Source organism: Tasmannia lanceolata, unplaced genomic scaffold (genome assembly GCF_043159265.1).
Source record: "Tasmannia lanceolata isolate RefF3 unplaced genomic scaffold, GAP_Taslan_0.1 ptg000012l, whole genome shotgun sequence".
In the NCBI taxonomy this organism is placed as follows: domain Eukaryota; kingdom Viridiplantae; phylum Streptophyta; class Magnoliopsida; order Canellales; family Winteraceae; genus Tasmannia; species Tasmannia lanceolata.
In genome coordinates this window covers 12,150,563-12,167,043 of record NW_027518689.1, presented here as the reverse complement: position 1 = coordinate 12,167,043, position 16,481 = coordinate 12,150,563, and the positions used below count along the sequence as shown (strand labels likewise).

Here is a 16,481-nt window from a genome sequence, read left to right as displayed (position 1 = left end):
GTAAACTACCTATCATACCCCTATACATCTTTTGATCCACAGATTTGCCAAATTCATCCTTTTCTAGCTTAGCAGTAGTACTCATGGGAATTCTTGATATCTTACTGCTATCCATGCCATACTTCTTTAATAACTCCTTTGTATATTTTTCTTGATTTAAAAATATTCCATTTTTATATTGTTTAATTTGGAGTCCTAAGAAGTAGGTTAACTCACCCATCATGCTCATTTCAAATTCATTTTTCATAAGAGTTGCAAATTCATCACATAATTTTTGATTAGTTGAGCCACAGATGGTATCATCCACATAGATCTGGACAAGGAGGATATCTTGATTTTCTCTTTTGATAAACAGTGTTTTATCCACCTTTCCCATCTCAAATCCTTTTTCAACCAAGAAAGTGCAAAGCCTCTCATACCAAGCTCTAGGAGCTTGCTTTAATCCATATAAAGCTTTATCAAGCCTGAAGACATGATTTGGATGTTTGAAGTCTTCAAAACCTGAAGGTTGCTCAACATACACTTCCTCTTGGATATAGCCATTTAGGAAGGCACTTTTGACATCCATTTGATATAGTTTAAATCCTTTATGAGATGCATATGCCAAAAGTATCCTAATAGCCTCCATACGGGCAACAGGAGCAAATGTCTCATCATAATCTATCCCTTCCTCCTGATTGTACCCTTGGGCTACAAGCCTAGCTTTATTCCTAGTGATTATTCCATTTTCATCCAATTTATTTCTATACACCCATCTCGTGCCAATGACTGGATGATCACTAGGTCTAGGCACTAGCCTCCACACTTTGTTCCTTTCGAATTGACTTAGCTCTTCTTGCATGGCCATCAACCAATATTCATCCTTTTCAGCTTCCTTGATGGATTTTGGTTCTAATTCGGATAGGAACGCCAAATTGTTACTCACACTACGATAGTATGATCTAGTTCTTACTGGCAATGTGGCATCACCTAAAATTTGGGATTCAGGATGATCTACCAATGTTCTCCTATCCCTAGGCAATGAGTCATCATTTTCAGTTTCTACTTCCTCACTAGGTAATGTATGACTTGTTGATGCATGAGGAGGAGCACTCAATTTTGGAAAAAGATGTTCAATGGGTTCATCCTCATCATGTGGCATTTCTTGTGGTGTTGGCTCTCTTTCATTAAATGTCACATGCATGGATTCTTCTACTACTAGGGTTCTCCTATTAAATACTCTATATGCCTTGCTATGAGAAGAATACCCTAAGAATATTCCATCATCCGATTTCCTATCAAATTTATGTAGATTATCTTTGATGTTTAAAATAAAGCATTTACATCCAAACACTCTAAAATAGCTTATATTTGGTTTCAAGTTTTTCCAAAGCTCATAAGGTGTTTTCTTAGAAATTGGCCTTAAATATACTCTGTTTATAATATAGCAAGCGGTGCTAACCGCTTCCGCCCAAAAATATCTAGGGAGATCATTTTCATGCAACATAGTTCTAGCCATTTCTTGGAGAGTTCGATTCTTTCTTTCAACCACTCCATTTTGTTGAGGTGTTCTAGGTGCGGAAAAATTATGTTTTATGCCATGTTCATTACAATAAGTGTCAAAATGTACATTTTCAAATTCCGTTCCATGATCACTTCTAATGTGGGAGATGGCAATACCTTTTTCATTTTGAATTTGATTGCACAATGTAAGAAAGTTTTCATAAGTTTCATCTTTATGTCCAAGAAATATGACCCATGTGAATCGTGAGTAGTCATCCACAACTACAAACACGTACCTCTTTCCACCTAGGCTACTAGTCTTCATTGGTCCAAAAAGATCCATATGAAGTAGCTCCAAGGGGTAGGAAGTTGAAATCATATTTTTAGGTGCAAATGAGCTTTTCAATTGTTTTCCTAATTGACAAGTTCTACAAATGTGATCCTTGATGAATTTGAACTTAGGCAATCCTCTAACACTTTCTTTTGAGGAGAGGGTCGAAATGAGATCCATTCCGGCATGATCCAACCTCCTATGCCATAGCCAAGAATCCTCACTAATGGCATTTAGACAAGTCACATTTTGGAGTCTAAGATCATCTAGTCCAATTGTATAAATGTTATTGTCTCTAAACCCTATGAATTTTACTTCTCCATTTATCTTATTTTTAACAATGCATTTATCGGGATTGAAGACAACTTCGAAACCATTATCACATAATTGACTAATGCTAATAAGATTATGGGACAAGCCATCAACAAATAGTACATCATGTATGGGAGAGGTAGAGTTACCTATGGTGCCTTCACCTTTGACTTTTCCTTTCTTATCATCTCCAAAGGTAACGTCTCCACCATCCTTGAGCGATAGGGATGCGAATTGAGTAAGTTCTCCGGTCATATGTCTAGAGCATCCACTATCAAGGTACCATGTGTTCTTCTTGTTATGGCTTTTAAGGCATACCTACATATGAATAGGCAAGTGAGATCCCTTAGGTACCCAAATCTTCCTAATCTTGCTATGTTCATTTGTTTTCACATTAGAGTTCAACTTAATCTTATCTTGTTTAGCATGTAAGCAAGCAACCTTGTAATGACCTTCTAGACCACAATAAAAGCAAATTTTGGTACCGCTAGAAGAAACCTTTTCAAGTTTAGTTTTATAGTTGGATATTGTGGTGTTCCATTTATGTCCAAGTCCACTTTTGTCACTTGACATTCTTTGAAGATTTACAAGCCTATCCAATTTTAATGAACTATTTTCAAATTTTTCAAAAAGTTTCTTTAGTTCATCATACTCAAAAGATAATCTACCATTTTCATGCTTTAGATTGTTGTTTTCATTTGAGAGTTCTTGTCGGTTTTTATTTAAGATTTTGATAGAAGCATTTAACTCATGAATTTCTACTTTGTATTTTTCATTCTTATCATCTAAAAATTCATGATCCTTTTTTAACCAACCAAATTCTTTTGTCATGTTAGCAAGAGAATTTTCAAGTGATGCAATTTTATCAAATTGAATTTCAAGTTCATCATTTGCATTTTGTAGAGAATCAAGAACTTCTTTTAAAACAATAACATCATTTAAAGTGTTTACCTCATTGTTGTCGTTTGTTGAGGCCATGAAGCATACGTTCCTTGCTATCAAGCAATCTTCGCCATCATTTTGTTCGCCTTCGCTATCAATTTCCTCATCCCATGTGGCGGTCATTCCTTTCTTGCCTTCTCTTCTCTTGAAGCGGTTGTTTGAAGTGGGTTCATTGTTGAGTGGACAATCCGGGCGAATGTGTCCAAGCTTCTTGCAACCGTAACATCGTGGTTGAGAAGATCCATCACCGAGTTCTTCTTTCTTCTTGAATGGAGGGTTTGTCCTTCTATTTCTCATCCCTCCCATGTTCCTTTGCAAGAATTTGATCCTTCTTGTTAGGAGGGCAACTTCATCTTCCATGTCTTCTTTTGCATCTTCATTTTCACCTACATTACAAGCAAAAGCAATTCCTTTTCCTTTTTCGATTTTAGTTTCGATTTCGGGTGCTTTTGTTTTGAAAATCATTTCATGGGTGATCAAGGACCCTATTAGTTCATCTAGGTTCAATGTGTTCATGTCCTTAGCTTCGGTGATTGCGGAGGTTTTGGATTCCCAAGACAAAGGTAGGGACCTAAGGATTTTAGTCACTAAATCTCTATTGGAAAATTATTTTCCAAGACCCCTTAATCCATTTACAAGATTGGTGAATCTAGTGTACATGTCGGCAATTGTTTCATCGGGTGTCATTTGAAAGAGTTCGTATTGCCGAAAAAGATGGTTCATTTTAGATTCTTTTACTTGATTGGTTCCCTCATGGGTGACTTCTAAAGTGTCCCAAATTTCCTTAGCCGAATTCAAATTTGATACTCTATTGAATTCTCCGGGAGATAGAGCACAAATAAGAGAATTCATGGCTTTGGCATTATAATTCGAAGCTTGTTGTTCGGCTTCGGTCCAATCATTTAAATTTCTTGTGGGTAAGATGTATTCATTATTAATTGCTCTCCACATTTGATAGTCTTGGGTTAAAAAGATTTTCATTTTGGTTTTCCAAAAACCATAGTTTGTTCCATCAAAATAGGGTGGCCTAGTGTTTGAATAACCTTCATGGTGTTGAGGGTAGTTTGCCATTTTAGAATCTTTACTCTAGACCGGTTAGGGTTTTCTAAAAATTAGAGACGAGGCTCTGATACCAATTGAAATAAACAAGAGGGGGGGTGAATTGAATTTATCTCAATATTAGGCCTTTTTAATATTTCCTATGAATCCTAATTGGAATTTTTCTTCACTAAATTAAATATTTGGTTAGTGCAAATATAATTGAAAAACAAAAAGAAATGCCAAACCAAACAATAATGGAAATGCAAGAGTGAGAAATGACACACCGATATATAGTGGTTCGGCCAACGGCCTACTCCACTCTACTCAAGGTCGCACTTGAGGGATTCCACTATTGGAGACCTCCACGATGCCCGGCTCCGAGGCGATTACAATTCCAAGGGATATTAAACAAGGATGCCCTTACACCTTTACAAAGACTCTCCTTCTCCGCCGAGTTCTAAGCGGTTGCTCTCTAGGGAATTAAAAACGGAATGCCCTAGCCACCTATACAAGATATGAAAGATTGATAGCTTGGCTTCTTCTTGAAAGCTTGATGCCCTTTGTAGTTCCTTGATTGCTCTTCAATAAGGATTTGCAAGTGATAGCTCTAAAATATCCAAACTCAATAGGTTCACAAGTGAAAGGCAAGTTTGGGAAAAACCAAAAATCTTAAGCTTAAAAGGGTTGCAAGTTTGCTTGAGTGCTTAAGAGGGTTTTTCAAAAATCAAGAGAGAGAGAAAAACTTCTCTACATATTGTATTTATAGCCTCTCAAAAGAATATGACCGTTTGGGGGTGGAAATATCAAAAAACAAGAATTAATTCAAATCCCAACGGCTATATTCTGAGCTGTCGCAGGGTTCTCGGAGTTCCGAGACAACGGCCAGAAGAAATAAAATTTCTACTGGACCATTTCTCGGAGTTCCGAGAAAATGTCCAGACGCTACTGGACCTTTTCTCGGAGTTCCGAGGGAACTCTCGGAGTTCCGAGCTCGGAGCTACGAGAAAAATCTCGGAGTTCCGAGAAGCCTAAAAATCCACATATTTTGAGATTTTATTTCTTGTTTGATTTTTGGCTTTTGGAACTCATCTCCTATGATTATTTTGGAATGTTTATGAGGGTCCCAACATGTTGGTCCACCACATAACCATTCACTAATCCATTTTAAGTTCTTAAGTGTTCTTTGAAAAAACATTTTGAAAACACTTTGCCTTGACTTGGAAATCTAAAGAGAAAGGATGTACAATGATACTTATGTAGCTTTCAACTTCTCTTTAGTCTTGGTCTTCAATTGATCTTCCATCTTGTGTATGCTTGCTTGAGAGATGAGGTGAGCTTCACTTAGCTCATTTGACTCTTGTATGGGATATCTCCAAGCATGACCATGTTGTGTGTTGGTTTCTTCAATGATCAATCCTATCTCAAACACAACACTTTAAAGCAAATTGATTAGTATTCAAAAACACAATCAATTATGTTTAGGATCATCAAAACAAGATAGGAGAGTAGACCCTTGGGCTTACACTCTCCTTCAAAATAAAACACAGGATTACACCATTGGCAGAGATTTCCTTGTTCACAACTAATATAACTAATGGAATCCTTCTTTAGCTAAGAAGAAAGCAATAACAATAGCCTCTTTGTCAAGATGAAGACATAAATCACTTTCAAACAAGAACATTAGTTTATGATATCTATGTAAGGCACAATCATTACTGTAGATAAACTACAAGCTCCAAATCTACCGAGTTTATTATTGCCAATTAAAACATGCAATCAGAAAGAAAACAAAGAATATGTTTTTCCATGACTACTTTTGAATAACCTCTCCTTCAAAATCAACCCCACCATTATACTTACTAGTGACGAGTGTAGAGAGTCAGAAAAACTCTATATTCAGATCACATTCAGATCACGGATTACAAGAATAGTGCCAAGAAAACCCCAAGGCACAACATAAGTTTCAACTCCCATTAGATGACACTAGAAATCATATCACAGATTGCAAGAATAATACCAAGAAAACCCCAAGGCATAACATAAGTTTCAACTCCCATAAGATGACATTAGAAACTAATTTTTCCCTCTTAGCATGCAGATCTTTTTTTTAAAATAAAAAACTGACTGGTTAAAATCTTAAGATGCCTACCTAGATGTAAAACTGGTAAAGAGCACTCTGGCTACAACAAGGTTGGGGGTGGTAAGGGCCAGGTTGCAGTGACGACGAGTGGCTAGCAAGTTAGCAACGACCGACGTGTAGGAAATAGATTAGGATTTCAAGAAGAAAGGGACTGAGGAAGAAGAACGGGGTTTTCGTTTGAAAATGGAAAAGTGGAATGAATCCCACCATTATATGATTCCTCTTTAAGGAAATATGCGCTGTATAATTTGTGTAATTACATATATTCTAAGGGTATTTATGGTATTTATAGAAAATCATTTTGGAAGGTCCTTAGGTTTTCTCCGCCTGTCTGACGATCCGAAAATATTTCATATAGCATATTAATTTATTCCACCACAAGTGGATTCCATTTAGGCATGTAACACTAAGATTCTGCTGACAGAATCTCATATCCGCTTCTACCCGATTTGTTCGGCTAGAATGAGATGCCTTCATATATGGGATTTGCTAGCATCCATCGCAGATGGTCTGCTGCATGTCAGACCAGCCACACAAGCTCACTTTACAGCAGCTTCTATCTTCATTCATGAGGTGCCTTATCTGACATGCAACAGACCATCTGCGATGGACGCTAGCAAATCTATATATATATATATATGTGTGTGTGTGTAGACACCCCCATTTTGCTCCGCCTTAATCAACAAAGAAGTTAGTGTTTCGCTGTCAGTTTGTCAGTGTTTCCCCATTCTCGTGTCCGTCCCTTGTGTTTTCTCAATTTTTCTGATCTTCTCCGCAATGTTCCGCATTTTTCTTTTCGCTAAGTGTTGAGAGGGGTTGTTCGTGAGAATCCGAGCAAAGGGGAGAATTTGGACCCGTTTGGTGGGCCCGCATTGTACATTTGTTGCGATTCGGATCAAACGGGGGGCCCGCATATTATTTTAATGAAAAATGAGTTTCAAGCCTACTTCAATGCATAAAGGTGTCCATCAAGGGAATAGTCACGATCTCAGGAAGGTTATTTTAAAACAATTAATTTTGTTGTGGCCAGCAAATTGAACTGTTCGGATAATCCTCGGAAGCGATTTTGGGGCATATCTTTATAAATTAAAGGCTTGGACCATCCCATGAGGGTGATGTTTGGGGAATACAAGTTGTCCGTGTCATGGCCTGTCAAAGTAAACGGTTCAGATCGGTCTTTGGAAATAATTAAGGTACACACCTAATTTGCACCAAGGTCCACCAAATAAACAGAACCATCCATTTAATGTGCAAATGGTAGACCAACATACATCAGGATGGACTATACTATTACTGATAATGAGATGATCCAAACCATTCATTTGGTATAGTTAAACACTATGATGCGGGCCTATTCTGTGTGATCTGTTTTTAATAGAAGAGGATTTTTTTTTTAGCCAACCAATAAGATTCTTTGCATGGCTCGATAAGGGAAAATCCTTATTTTAAGTAACTGATTCTACCATGGAAAGGAAGGGATACACGTCTACAAGAGGGGAAAATCTGGGTAATTTTCTGAGCTGGGAGAGGTTTATAAAGCAAGAGTCCTTTTCTGATAAAAAAAGAAAGAAAGAAAGAGATAGCAATTGCATGAAAAAAAAAGAAATTCGAGGATAAAAAGAGAAAGAAAAGAGAAAGAAAAGAAGGAGAACACAGCAACCTAGGGAGGATCGGCTTTTCTGATTTTCTCTCCCTCGGTTCTTTCTCTCGGAGGGGACCAATCTCCACAGATAGATCTCCCAACCATCTCTCGGCTTCCTCCAGCTCCCTCCATCTCTCCCACTCTCCACAGATCTCTCTCTGCCTCTCCCACCCTCTGTTTTTCCTACTCTCTCATCTTTCTCACCCTCTCATCTCTCCACAGCCGATACTCATACCCCATCTCCATTTCAAAACAGCTCTCACCCTCACACGGGAGATCTCCCTCTCTCAGTTTCTCTGCTCTCTTGGTCCATCTCATACTCACCCTCTCATCTCCTTCACCTTCACAACACATTTTTCTTAAAAAAAAAAAAAAAAAAAAAAAGAAGAAAAAAAAAACGTGAAAAAACAGAGCATTGCGTGCTCTGTTTTTTCACGTCTCTCTCTCTCTCTCTCTCTCTCTCTCTCTCTCTCTCTGCGTGTGTGTGTGTGTCACGTTCACTCCATCTCCCATGCTCTCCTCATCTCTCTTACTCTCCTCCCTTTAAATCTCTACCCTACAGCCCTTTCATCTCTCTCATCAAGTTTCCTCGCTCACGATCCCTAAAGAACAGAGCATCCCAACAGCAGCTCCTATATGCCTCTCCCACTCTACTTCTCGCACTCTCATCTCTCCACACTCTCTATCTATCTCTCAATCACTCTCACTCTCATACTCTCCCTCCCTATCACTCTCTCTTACTCACACCCTCTCTATATTTCTCTCTGTCAATCACCCATATCCTCCCCATCAGCAGTGAGACAGTAAAAGAAAAAAACAAAAAAGAGAAAGAAAAGGAGGAAAGTGAATCGGATCGGATCGCAGCGTCGGCGGGCTTTCTCGAACTTTTCGGCTCTTGGATTCGGCGAGGATCTCGATCATAGGTAGGTGCTCAATTTTTGGATTTTTCCAAGGTTATTTGGTATTTTTCACGTATTTTGCATGATTTTTAAACATTTTAATTGAATTTAATTGAATATTAAATGCGTGTGCTTAAAATCATGATCTGCATGAGCGTTTCAAATCCGTTTCGTCCCAAAATTTAATACAATGTTCTATCTAAGAAGAGTATAGGTAACCATCGGATCGGATCGGACATTGAATCAAAGGGTTTCAAAAATTTGAATAAAGAGTGGAATTTTATTTAAAATAATGGCTGAGTAATTACGAAATTCGAAAAAATAGCCATCTCAGGATGATCATTTTATGGAATTTTAAATTTTTCTTGTGTTCATCACATCAGAACAAGGTTAAAGGATGTTTTCTGGAGTCGTAATTTTCTCGAAAATCGTGTTTTAAAAATAGAAAACTCTTCAAAAATATCTTTTCGATGAAGAAAAATAAAATATATACTAAATGAATTCCAAAATTAATGAAATTTCGTCGGACAATAATATGATACTGATACATTCTACCAGGAATTTTTGAGAATTTATTGAATCTGTTTAGTATATTATTTTATGCTTTCTTTGAAAATTATCATATTTTGGGAGAATTTTTACTGATATCAGATCATAGATTAAATTCCCAAACTTTTTATAGTAGTCTTATATTCCATATTTCTAGTTTCTGTAAAAGTTTCAAGTGCGTTGGATCTTGTTTCATATGGGATGTAGTGTTAATTCATAATCTAGGCTGGAAATTGAAAAATCCGAAATTGATAGTATATAGTTTCTAAAATTCATGAAAATCTCACAGCATGCTATATTTACTCATATCTTATTTCTGTAGAAATTTCATTAAATTTAGATTTCTATTTCTAGTAGTTTCTGTGTTATTTTGGCAATCTGATCAATTAATTGTTAAATCAAAATTAAATATGAGCTTAATGTAAAAATCTGTAAAAATCTTTCAGTAAGCTGCATTTCATCATATCTTTCTGCTGTAGAAGTTTCAACTCATGTTGAATTCGTTTGCAACAGTTTCACTTGTAAAATCACTCATATGTTTAAAATTGATAAAATTAATTGAAAAATCGAAATCAATTGAAAATAATCTGAAAATCTCTAAAGAACCTTAAATCTCTGTCACATATTAACTCCTTAATCCATTGAAACAGAAATCTTAGGATCTTTAGATTTCCCTGGAAAAATGGCCAGTGCATCCATAATCGTATCCCAATTGCAACTGATCTTTGACAATTTGAATATTTAAGCTATAGCACGTTGTTGGCTCCGAGGTTACTGTTCACGGAAATCCTGAGATATGCCAGGCAATAAGGTGCTATAACCTAAGTATTAAATTGCACAAGGAAAGAGCGCACGATTCCCTTCCTTGGATGCTATTCTGGGCCAAAATTGGTGAACCCTAGAACCATTGGTAATCCTTGAATGTCCAGAAACTGAAAATCCTTGAAATCTAAAATTCATTAACTTCAAGAACTTGAACCGATTTGTCTTGTGTCTTTCGGAACCGTTGGATCGCGGTTTCCGTCGTAAGAACCATTAGAGCCCAATTTAGGAACACTGGTGTCAGGTCGTGTCCTAGGTTTTAGGGAGTCTTAGATTTTAGGGGGTCCTAGAGTTAGGAGTCCAGCCTCATCACGGACGTTTGCTTTGGATAGCAACCGTGCCATAGGTCTAGTTACACTAGTCACCCAATCTTTCCCTAGGACAAGCCTAGTAAACTAGGATGTAGGTTAACCTGCATTAGTCTAAGGAACCACTTGCATTTAGATAAGAATCATATAGCATCTTAAATGAAATCCTAGGATAATAAAATCCACAACTTCAATTAAATAACTTCTCTTAAAACTGTTGAAACAGTCGATCCCGTCTAGATCGGTGTCTTAGTTGAGTTAGGCATAAGTAGCTTAGCTTAGGTGCACCGAACTACGTCGACTCTGATCCCAGTGAGGCTTGGGTACGTAGGCAGCTTGGATGTCTGATGGCATACCAACCGCGAGTCGGCACCACAACAAATTGTGGTGTTTTGTATATTAATTTTCTTGTAAATGCTTAATCAAATCACTTAGGATTTTTCATGAAATTAGAACTTTAGGAGAACTTTCACTTAGATTGAATCCAGACAAATTAAGAAATCAAGATACACATTTAGGATTCACATTGAAATTAGATCATAGGATGCATGTCCCGTAGTTAGCACATTAACAGAGAGTTGAATGAGCCATTTAAAATAAATTTAAAAGAGTTAGCTTTTGGGAATTGAAGACCGATTATCGGGCAGGAATGGTGCATGTGGTGGATAACTCCCCATACCTTCCATTCTTGTAACCAGGTAGCGAGTCTAGATTTCTGGTTAATTATGAGTCCTAGATCTCACATCTAGGTGGCGACTCTGTCAGCTTCTTTTGTGTGGAATTCGGATTGCCTTAGTGATCCCAAGTTCATATAAAAGACGAATTAAAACCAATAATAAAATGCACACGCCAATCGCGTGGGTACGAGAGACCAAGAGAGAGAGCGTGGCGGCTCGTGCCCCACTCCTCTCGCGGGATCGGGTCCCACAATATGTATATGGGAGATAGTGGGATCAGATTTGATTTGATTATGGAATATTGAGAGATTTGATTTGATTACACAGGTGGTAGGTCGAGTATTTAAGGCTATATTAGGTAATTCTATTAGATTAGGATTAGTTATTTCCTTTCTTATCTAAATCTCCTTCTATGTTTATCTTTATGTGCTCTATATAAGCACCTTCTGTGATTAATGAAAATGAAGTTTAGTGAAATTCCTAATTTCTCGACCCGGACCTTGCTCCGATCACAATCCATCAAGTTTTGTTCTCTGGCTACAACAAGGACGGAGACGGCCGATGATGCCGTCTGCCTGGCTACAATAAGTCCTACCATCCATTCATCCTCGCGTGGCTGTTGTTGTTGCACTTGCTGCGCCGTCTCCGTCCTTGTTGTTTCTGTAACCCTCTTGCTTGATCCCCTAAAGATCGCCCACCTCCAATCTTTGGCATATTGAATTCAGATCTGATGCTGCCCCTGTATCATTGCTTGAATGGCATGCTTCCATGGACATCCATATTTGCTACATGGATGCTGCAGACATACTTTTTATTATTTGGCCCTTGTTCTTCAAGATTAAAGGAAGACGTCCACTATCTATTCTGGTGAAGCTATCTCGACATACTTCTGTCATAGCCACTTGAAAAGAGCCTTTTGGAAAATGACAATTCTTTCTATAAAATCTTATATTGGCACCCCTTGTTATTCCAAAAATTTTCATCCGTGCGAAAGGGGTAGGAAATTGCAACCCATCATATTCTCTTCGACAAAATTTTTCTCCCTATATATTTTTTATACTTGCACTCCTTAAAAAAATGCATTTTCCATGTCCTAATATCACTGCCCCTTTTCCAAGATGATTGATAATTGCCATTACATTTTTATCCGCTAATTGCCGCTTCTCATCATTCCTTTATCTCTTCTTCTTCTTCTCTCTCTTAAATTTTGTTTCTTTTGTTGATATATTTCGGTTGAGGTACCTCATTTGAGGTGCGTGCCCTGAATATTCCCTCCTTTCAGTGAGGTGCTTCATTTCTCTTTGAAGTGCGTGAAAGAGTTTCATTTCCATGAGGATCGGTAAGAGCCGACTCATGTTGTCTCGCTCACCGTGGCCCATTCTTGTATATTCCGGCAGTGGTCCATTATGACCCATTTCTTGCCCATTCCAGCATTGGTCCATTATGACCCATTTCTTGCCCATTCTAGCATTGGTCCATAGTGACCTGTTCTTACTCACCCATCGAGACTTGGGTATATTTGGCCCATTACGACCATGATTCAGTGGCTTTTATAAGCCGTCTTCGCAGTACATTAACAAAGCTGCGTCTTCTTCGGCAATTAGCATCAATCCTCATCATCAACAACATACATCAAGCGGAGAGGTAGGGTCATAAAAGTATCGAATCTGCGTTTTAGGGCTAGAAAAGGCTCTGAGAGAGAGAGAGAGAGAGAGAGGTTGTGAGGCTAGAGTTTGGGCATATATGTATGGTGTGAAAACCCTGACGGTTTAAGATTTTACCTCTAATTCAAAGATAGAAGCAGGGTATGGTGCCCAACCGGCAAGTCCCGTGGGGGCGGCACGTCAAAAGCACCACCCTTGATTCTGCATAGTAGGTCAATAATCCTCCCTTCATAAAATATTAGTCCGGTGCTAACCCTCCATAGTAAGTCATTAACATGGCATTAAGTAAGGTAAATTCTTTTTTAAAGAAGCTTTATACAACTAAAAACAGGAAGGGGAAAAAACACTTGTAAACACTCATCTATTAATGTACAGAGATCCCTCAAACTTGGGCAACAAATATATAAATTTTTAACTACCAGATTTTACATTGCGTGCAGTCAAGTTTTGATGGTAATACTCAGCCCAATCTAATAAATTCAACAAACAAACTGAACTTAGGAAATGGAAAGAACGTGGTAAACATGTTTTGTACTGTTGAACTTGCTCCGAACCACGTAAATCTTGTGTCCATCTCATTGACTTTACCTCCTATCTCTCTTGTGCAAATTGTTGCAATTGTACATCAAATTTGGCAAAATTTTCTATATTTTAGGAGATATTTATTGTAATCAAACCTCCATATACATTTGAGTGAGATCAGATTTGATTTGATTATGGGATATTGTGAGATCTGATTTTATTACATTAGGTGGCAGGATAAGTAATTTAAGTATTTAGGGCTATATTAGGTAACTCTATTAGATTAGGATTTGTTATTTCCTTTCTTATCTAAATCTCCTTCTATGTTTTTTCTTTATGTGCTCTATATAAGCACTTTCTGTTATTAATGAAAATGATCCAAGTTTAGTGAAATTCCTAATTTCTTCATTTTTTATGTCTTTACTCCCCTAAAAAATTCGGGAGAAACTACTTTTAAGATGGTTGCCGAACCCAAGGAATTTTAGGTTCTCATTTTTCCTCGACAACTCTCTCCAATCTTTCCTTGTCTTCTCTTTCGCTCGCTTTGCACTAGAAACCAGACGTTCTTCATGGTCATTCTTCAAAAAATGGGTGCAAGTCCGCATCAGAGCCAGGATTTTTCTTTGAAGAGCTTCTCCCAACTTTATGAAAAGGCCAGGAAATCAGTATATTCCGAGGATTTTATGGAAGATAAGTTGGGACAAGAGGAGTTTATGGGAGAGCTCTGTATTGGGTTTAATTTGATGGATGATCGGTTCTCTTTCATGAGTAAGCTGCTGGCTGATCGGTTCTCTTTCATCTATTTTCCAATTGTTCTGTGGAGAGAAAGAAATTGGGTATTTCTGAGATTACCCATTTACAGATGATTCTAATGTTATAAACTTATAGTCACTATTTTTCTAATCAATGAAAGGGCTTTGTTCTCTCTCTTTTGATCTTCATTGCTACATGTTCACAGCTGATTTGGAGTGTATACACCATACAGTCCTTTATAAATTTCTTTCTCTTTTTATCTTTTTTGTCCATAGGATTTTGATAATTATATCCCCTAAACAGATGGTGTTGTGGGTAAAATTTATTTAATCTGCAAGTATTAACTGTTAATCATATGATGGTGTGTGTCGAATGTAGGGGAAAATTTATTAAATCTCGTATTTCAGCACATTCATGGGCTAATGTATTCAATTGTATTCTCACTCCTTATCTAAAATCTTTGGAGCATAAACTGAATGGCTATTTCAAAGGGCTATTAATCTTCCAAAATTTTTGTTTTCCTAAGTTTTCATATTTAGTAATGCATCTGCTTATGTGTGATGTAGTGATATCGTCAATGGGCTTGTCTATTTACACGACAAAGAAATTGTACACAGAGATTTGAAGCTCCGGAATGTATTGATAAACACCAACGAATTAGCAAGCACTGAAGGATTTTTACGTGCTAAGCTCTCAGACATGGGTATAAGCAAGCACCTTCCTACGGCCATGACATCTTTCAGTCATTCTCAGAGTAAGGGTAGTTTTTGAACCTCGACAAGCATCCTATTGTTGTTAACATATAGTATATTGTAGGATCTTGGGATTTTTCTTTTAAATTCATCATATTTGTCATTATTTGTAGATCGTTATGGAACTTTAGGTTGGAAAGCACCTGAAATTGCTGGAGGTCATTGTCAAACAAATGCAGTTGATTTATTCAGCTTGGGTTGTGTTCTTTTCTTCTGCATTTCAGGGGGTGGACACCCATTTGGTGTTTCCTCTGACCGTGAATCCAATATTGCGTCCAACAATTTAGAACTATTTCTAATAGAACACATCAAAGAAGCTGTAGATGTTATTTCTTGTTTGCTAGACCCTAACCCAGAATTGAGGTAAGCAAATCTTCAATGTTCTTTCTGTATTTTATTATTATTGTTGTTATTGTTGTTGTTAATAAGATCACACTTTTGACAAAGAACATGAAAATCATTCCCAGGCCAAAAGCGACTACAGTTATGCGCCATCCTCTGCTTTGGAAATCTAAGAAGCGCATGTTGTTTCTTCAGGAGGTTAGTGACAAGGTACAATCAGATAGGGGTGGTCCTCTTTCTAAGGAAATAGAAAGTATGGTGGTATATAAAATGTGGGATAAAAGGTTGGGATTTACAGTTACAAAAGACATTTTTATTCATAGAAACTACAATGGAAGCTCCACATGTGATTTGTTGCGAGCTATTAGAAATATGTTACATCATTATGGAGACCTACCTCAAAATATCCAGGTTTGCTTTTAAACACAATAATTATATGATTTCTATTTTATTTCTCATGTGCCTACTGGGTTCTTTATTTAAATTAATTAATTTGTTTGAATTTATTTCATATGGATAAAGTTATGGTGATAGTTAAGACAAACCCACTCCCTTGATTGAACAAAACATGTCCTCACTATGCTAAAAAGATTTATGCATAATTCCCTAGATGTCATTCCCCCAAAAAAAAAAGTTGTAGTGATAATTGATTATCATATTGATACTTTTATCGCTTTGAACAAATTTATTTTCTCTTATTTTGTTTCATACTGAATGCTGAGTGCAGCTTATTGTTGCTATATTAGGAACTTCTTGGGCCAGTTCCTGAAGGATTTGACGATTATATTGCAAGTCGATATCCAGATCTGCTAATTGAAGTGTATACAGTTGTATCTCTACACTTCAAGGAAGAGCAATGCTTTCAAGATTATTTTTGAAGCAATAGTGACTATTGATCTTCACAGCAATGTGTAGTCTTATACTTGTAAGGTTTATGAGTGATTCAGTAGTAAGTTCAGTACCTAATTTGTGATTATGTTGTTGAGATTTGGAAGATGGAGCCTTTAAATAAATTGGTTGGTTTCTTTTATTACTTAGCATAAAAGTTACGAAGATCTCATTTGTTTTTACGCAAGTTATAGTCCAAGTACCTATTGCCATCTTGATTTCAATGGAGATGCTCATCTTCATTTCAAATTTCAATAGTGGTGCCTTGGGAAGAACCAAGTGACACCCAAGTATAGGAGGTAATCTACGTTCATTGTCCTTTTGACATCTTTTTGTGTATTTTGATGTGGGCGGCCTTATTTATGTACCGTCCTGATGCACTTTTGTAGGCCTCTCATGGCTTTAAGTTTTGATG

The 16,481-nt window shown here is 37.2% G+C and overlaps 1 protein-coding gene across 1 annotated transcript in view; it reads left to right on the top strand.

The window, feature by feature from the left end:
* The window catches only part of LOC143888550 (serine/threonine-protein kinase/endoribonuclease IRE1a-like), a 73,711-nt gene extending 57,473 nt beyond the window's left edge, over positions 1-16,238 (top strand). The window contains exons 2-5 of the mRNA XM_077393000.1: positions 14,651-14,844; positions 14,950-15,199; positions 15,304-15,589; positions 15,925-16,238. Of these exons, the coding sequence (XP_077249115.1) occupies positions 14,651-14,844; positions 14,950-15,199; positions 15,304-15,589; positions 15,925-16,056 (862 nt within the window). The 3' untranslated portion in view covers positions 16,057-16,238. The remainder of the gene's footprint in view (positions 1-14,650; positions 14,845-14,949; positions 15,200-15,303; positions 15,590-15,924) is intronic.
* The last annotated feature ends 243 nt before the right edge of the window (positions 16,239-16,481 follow it).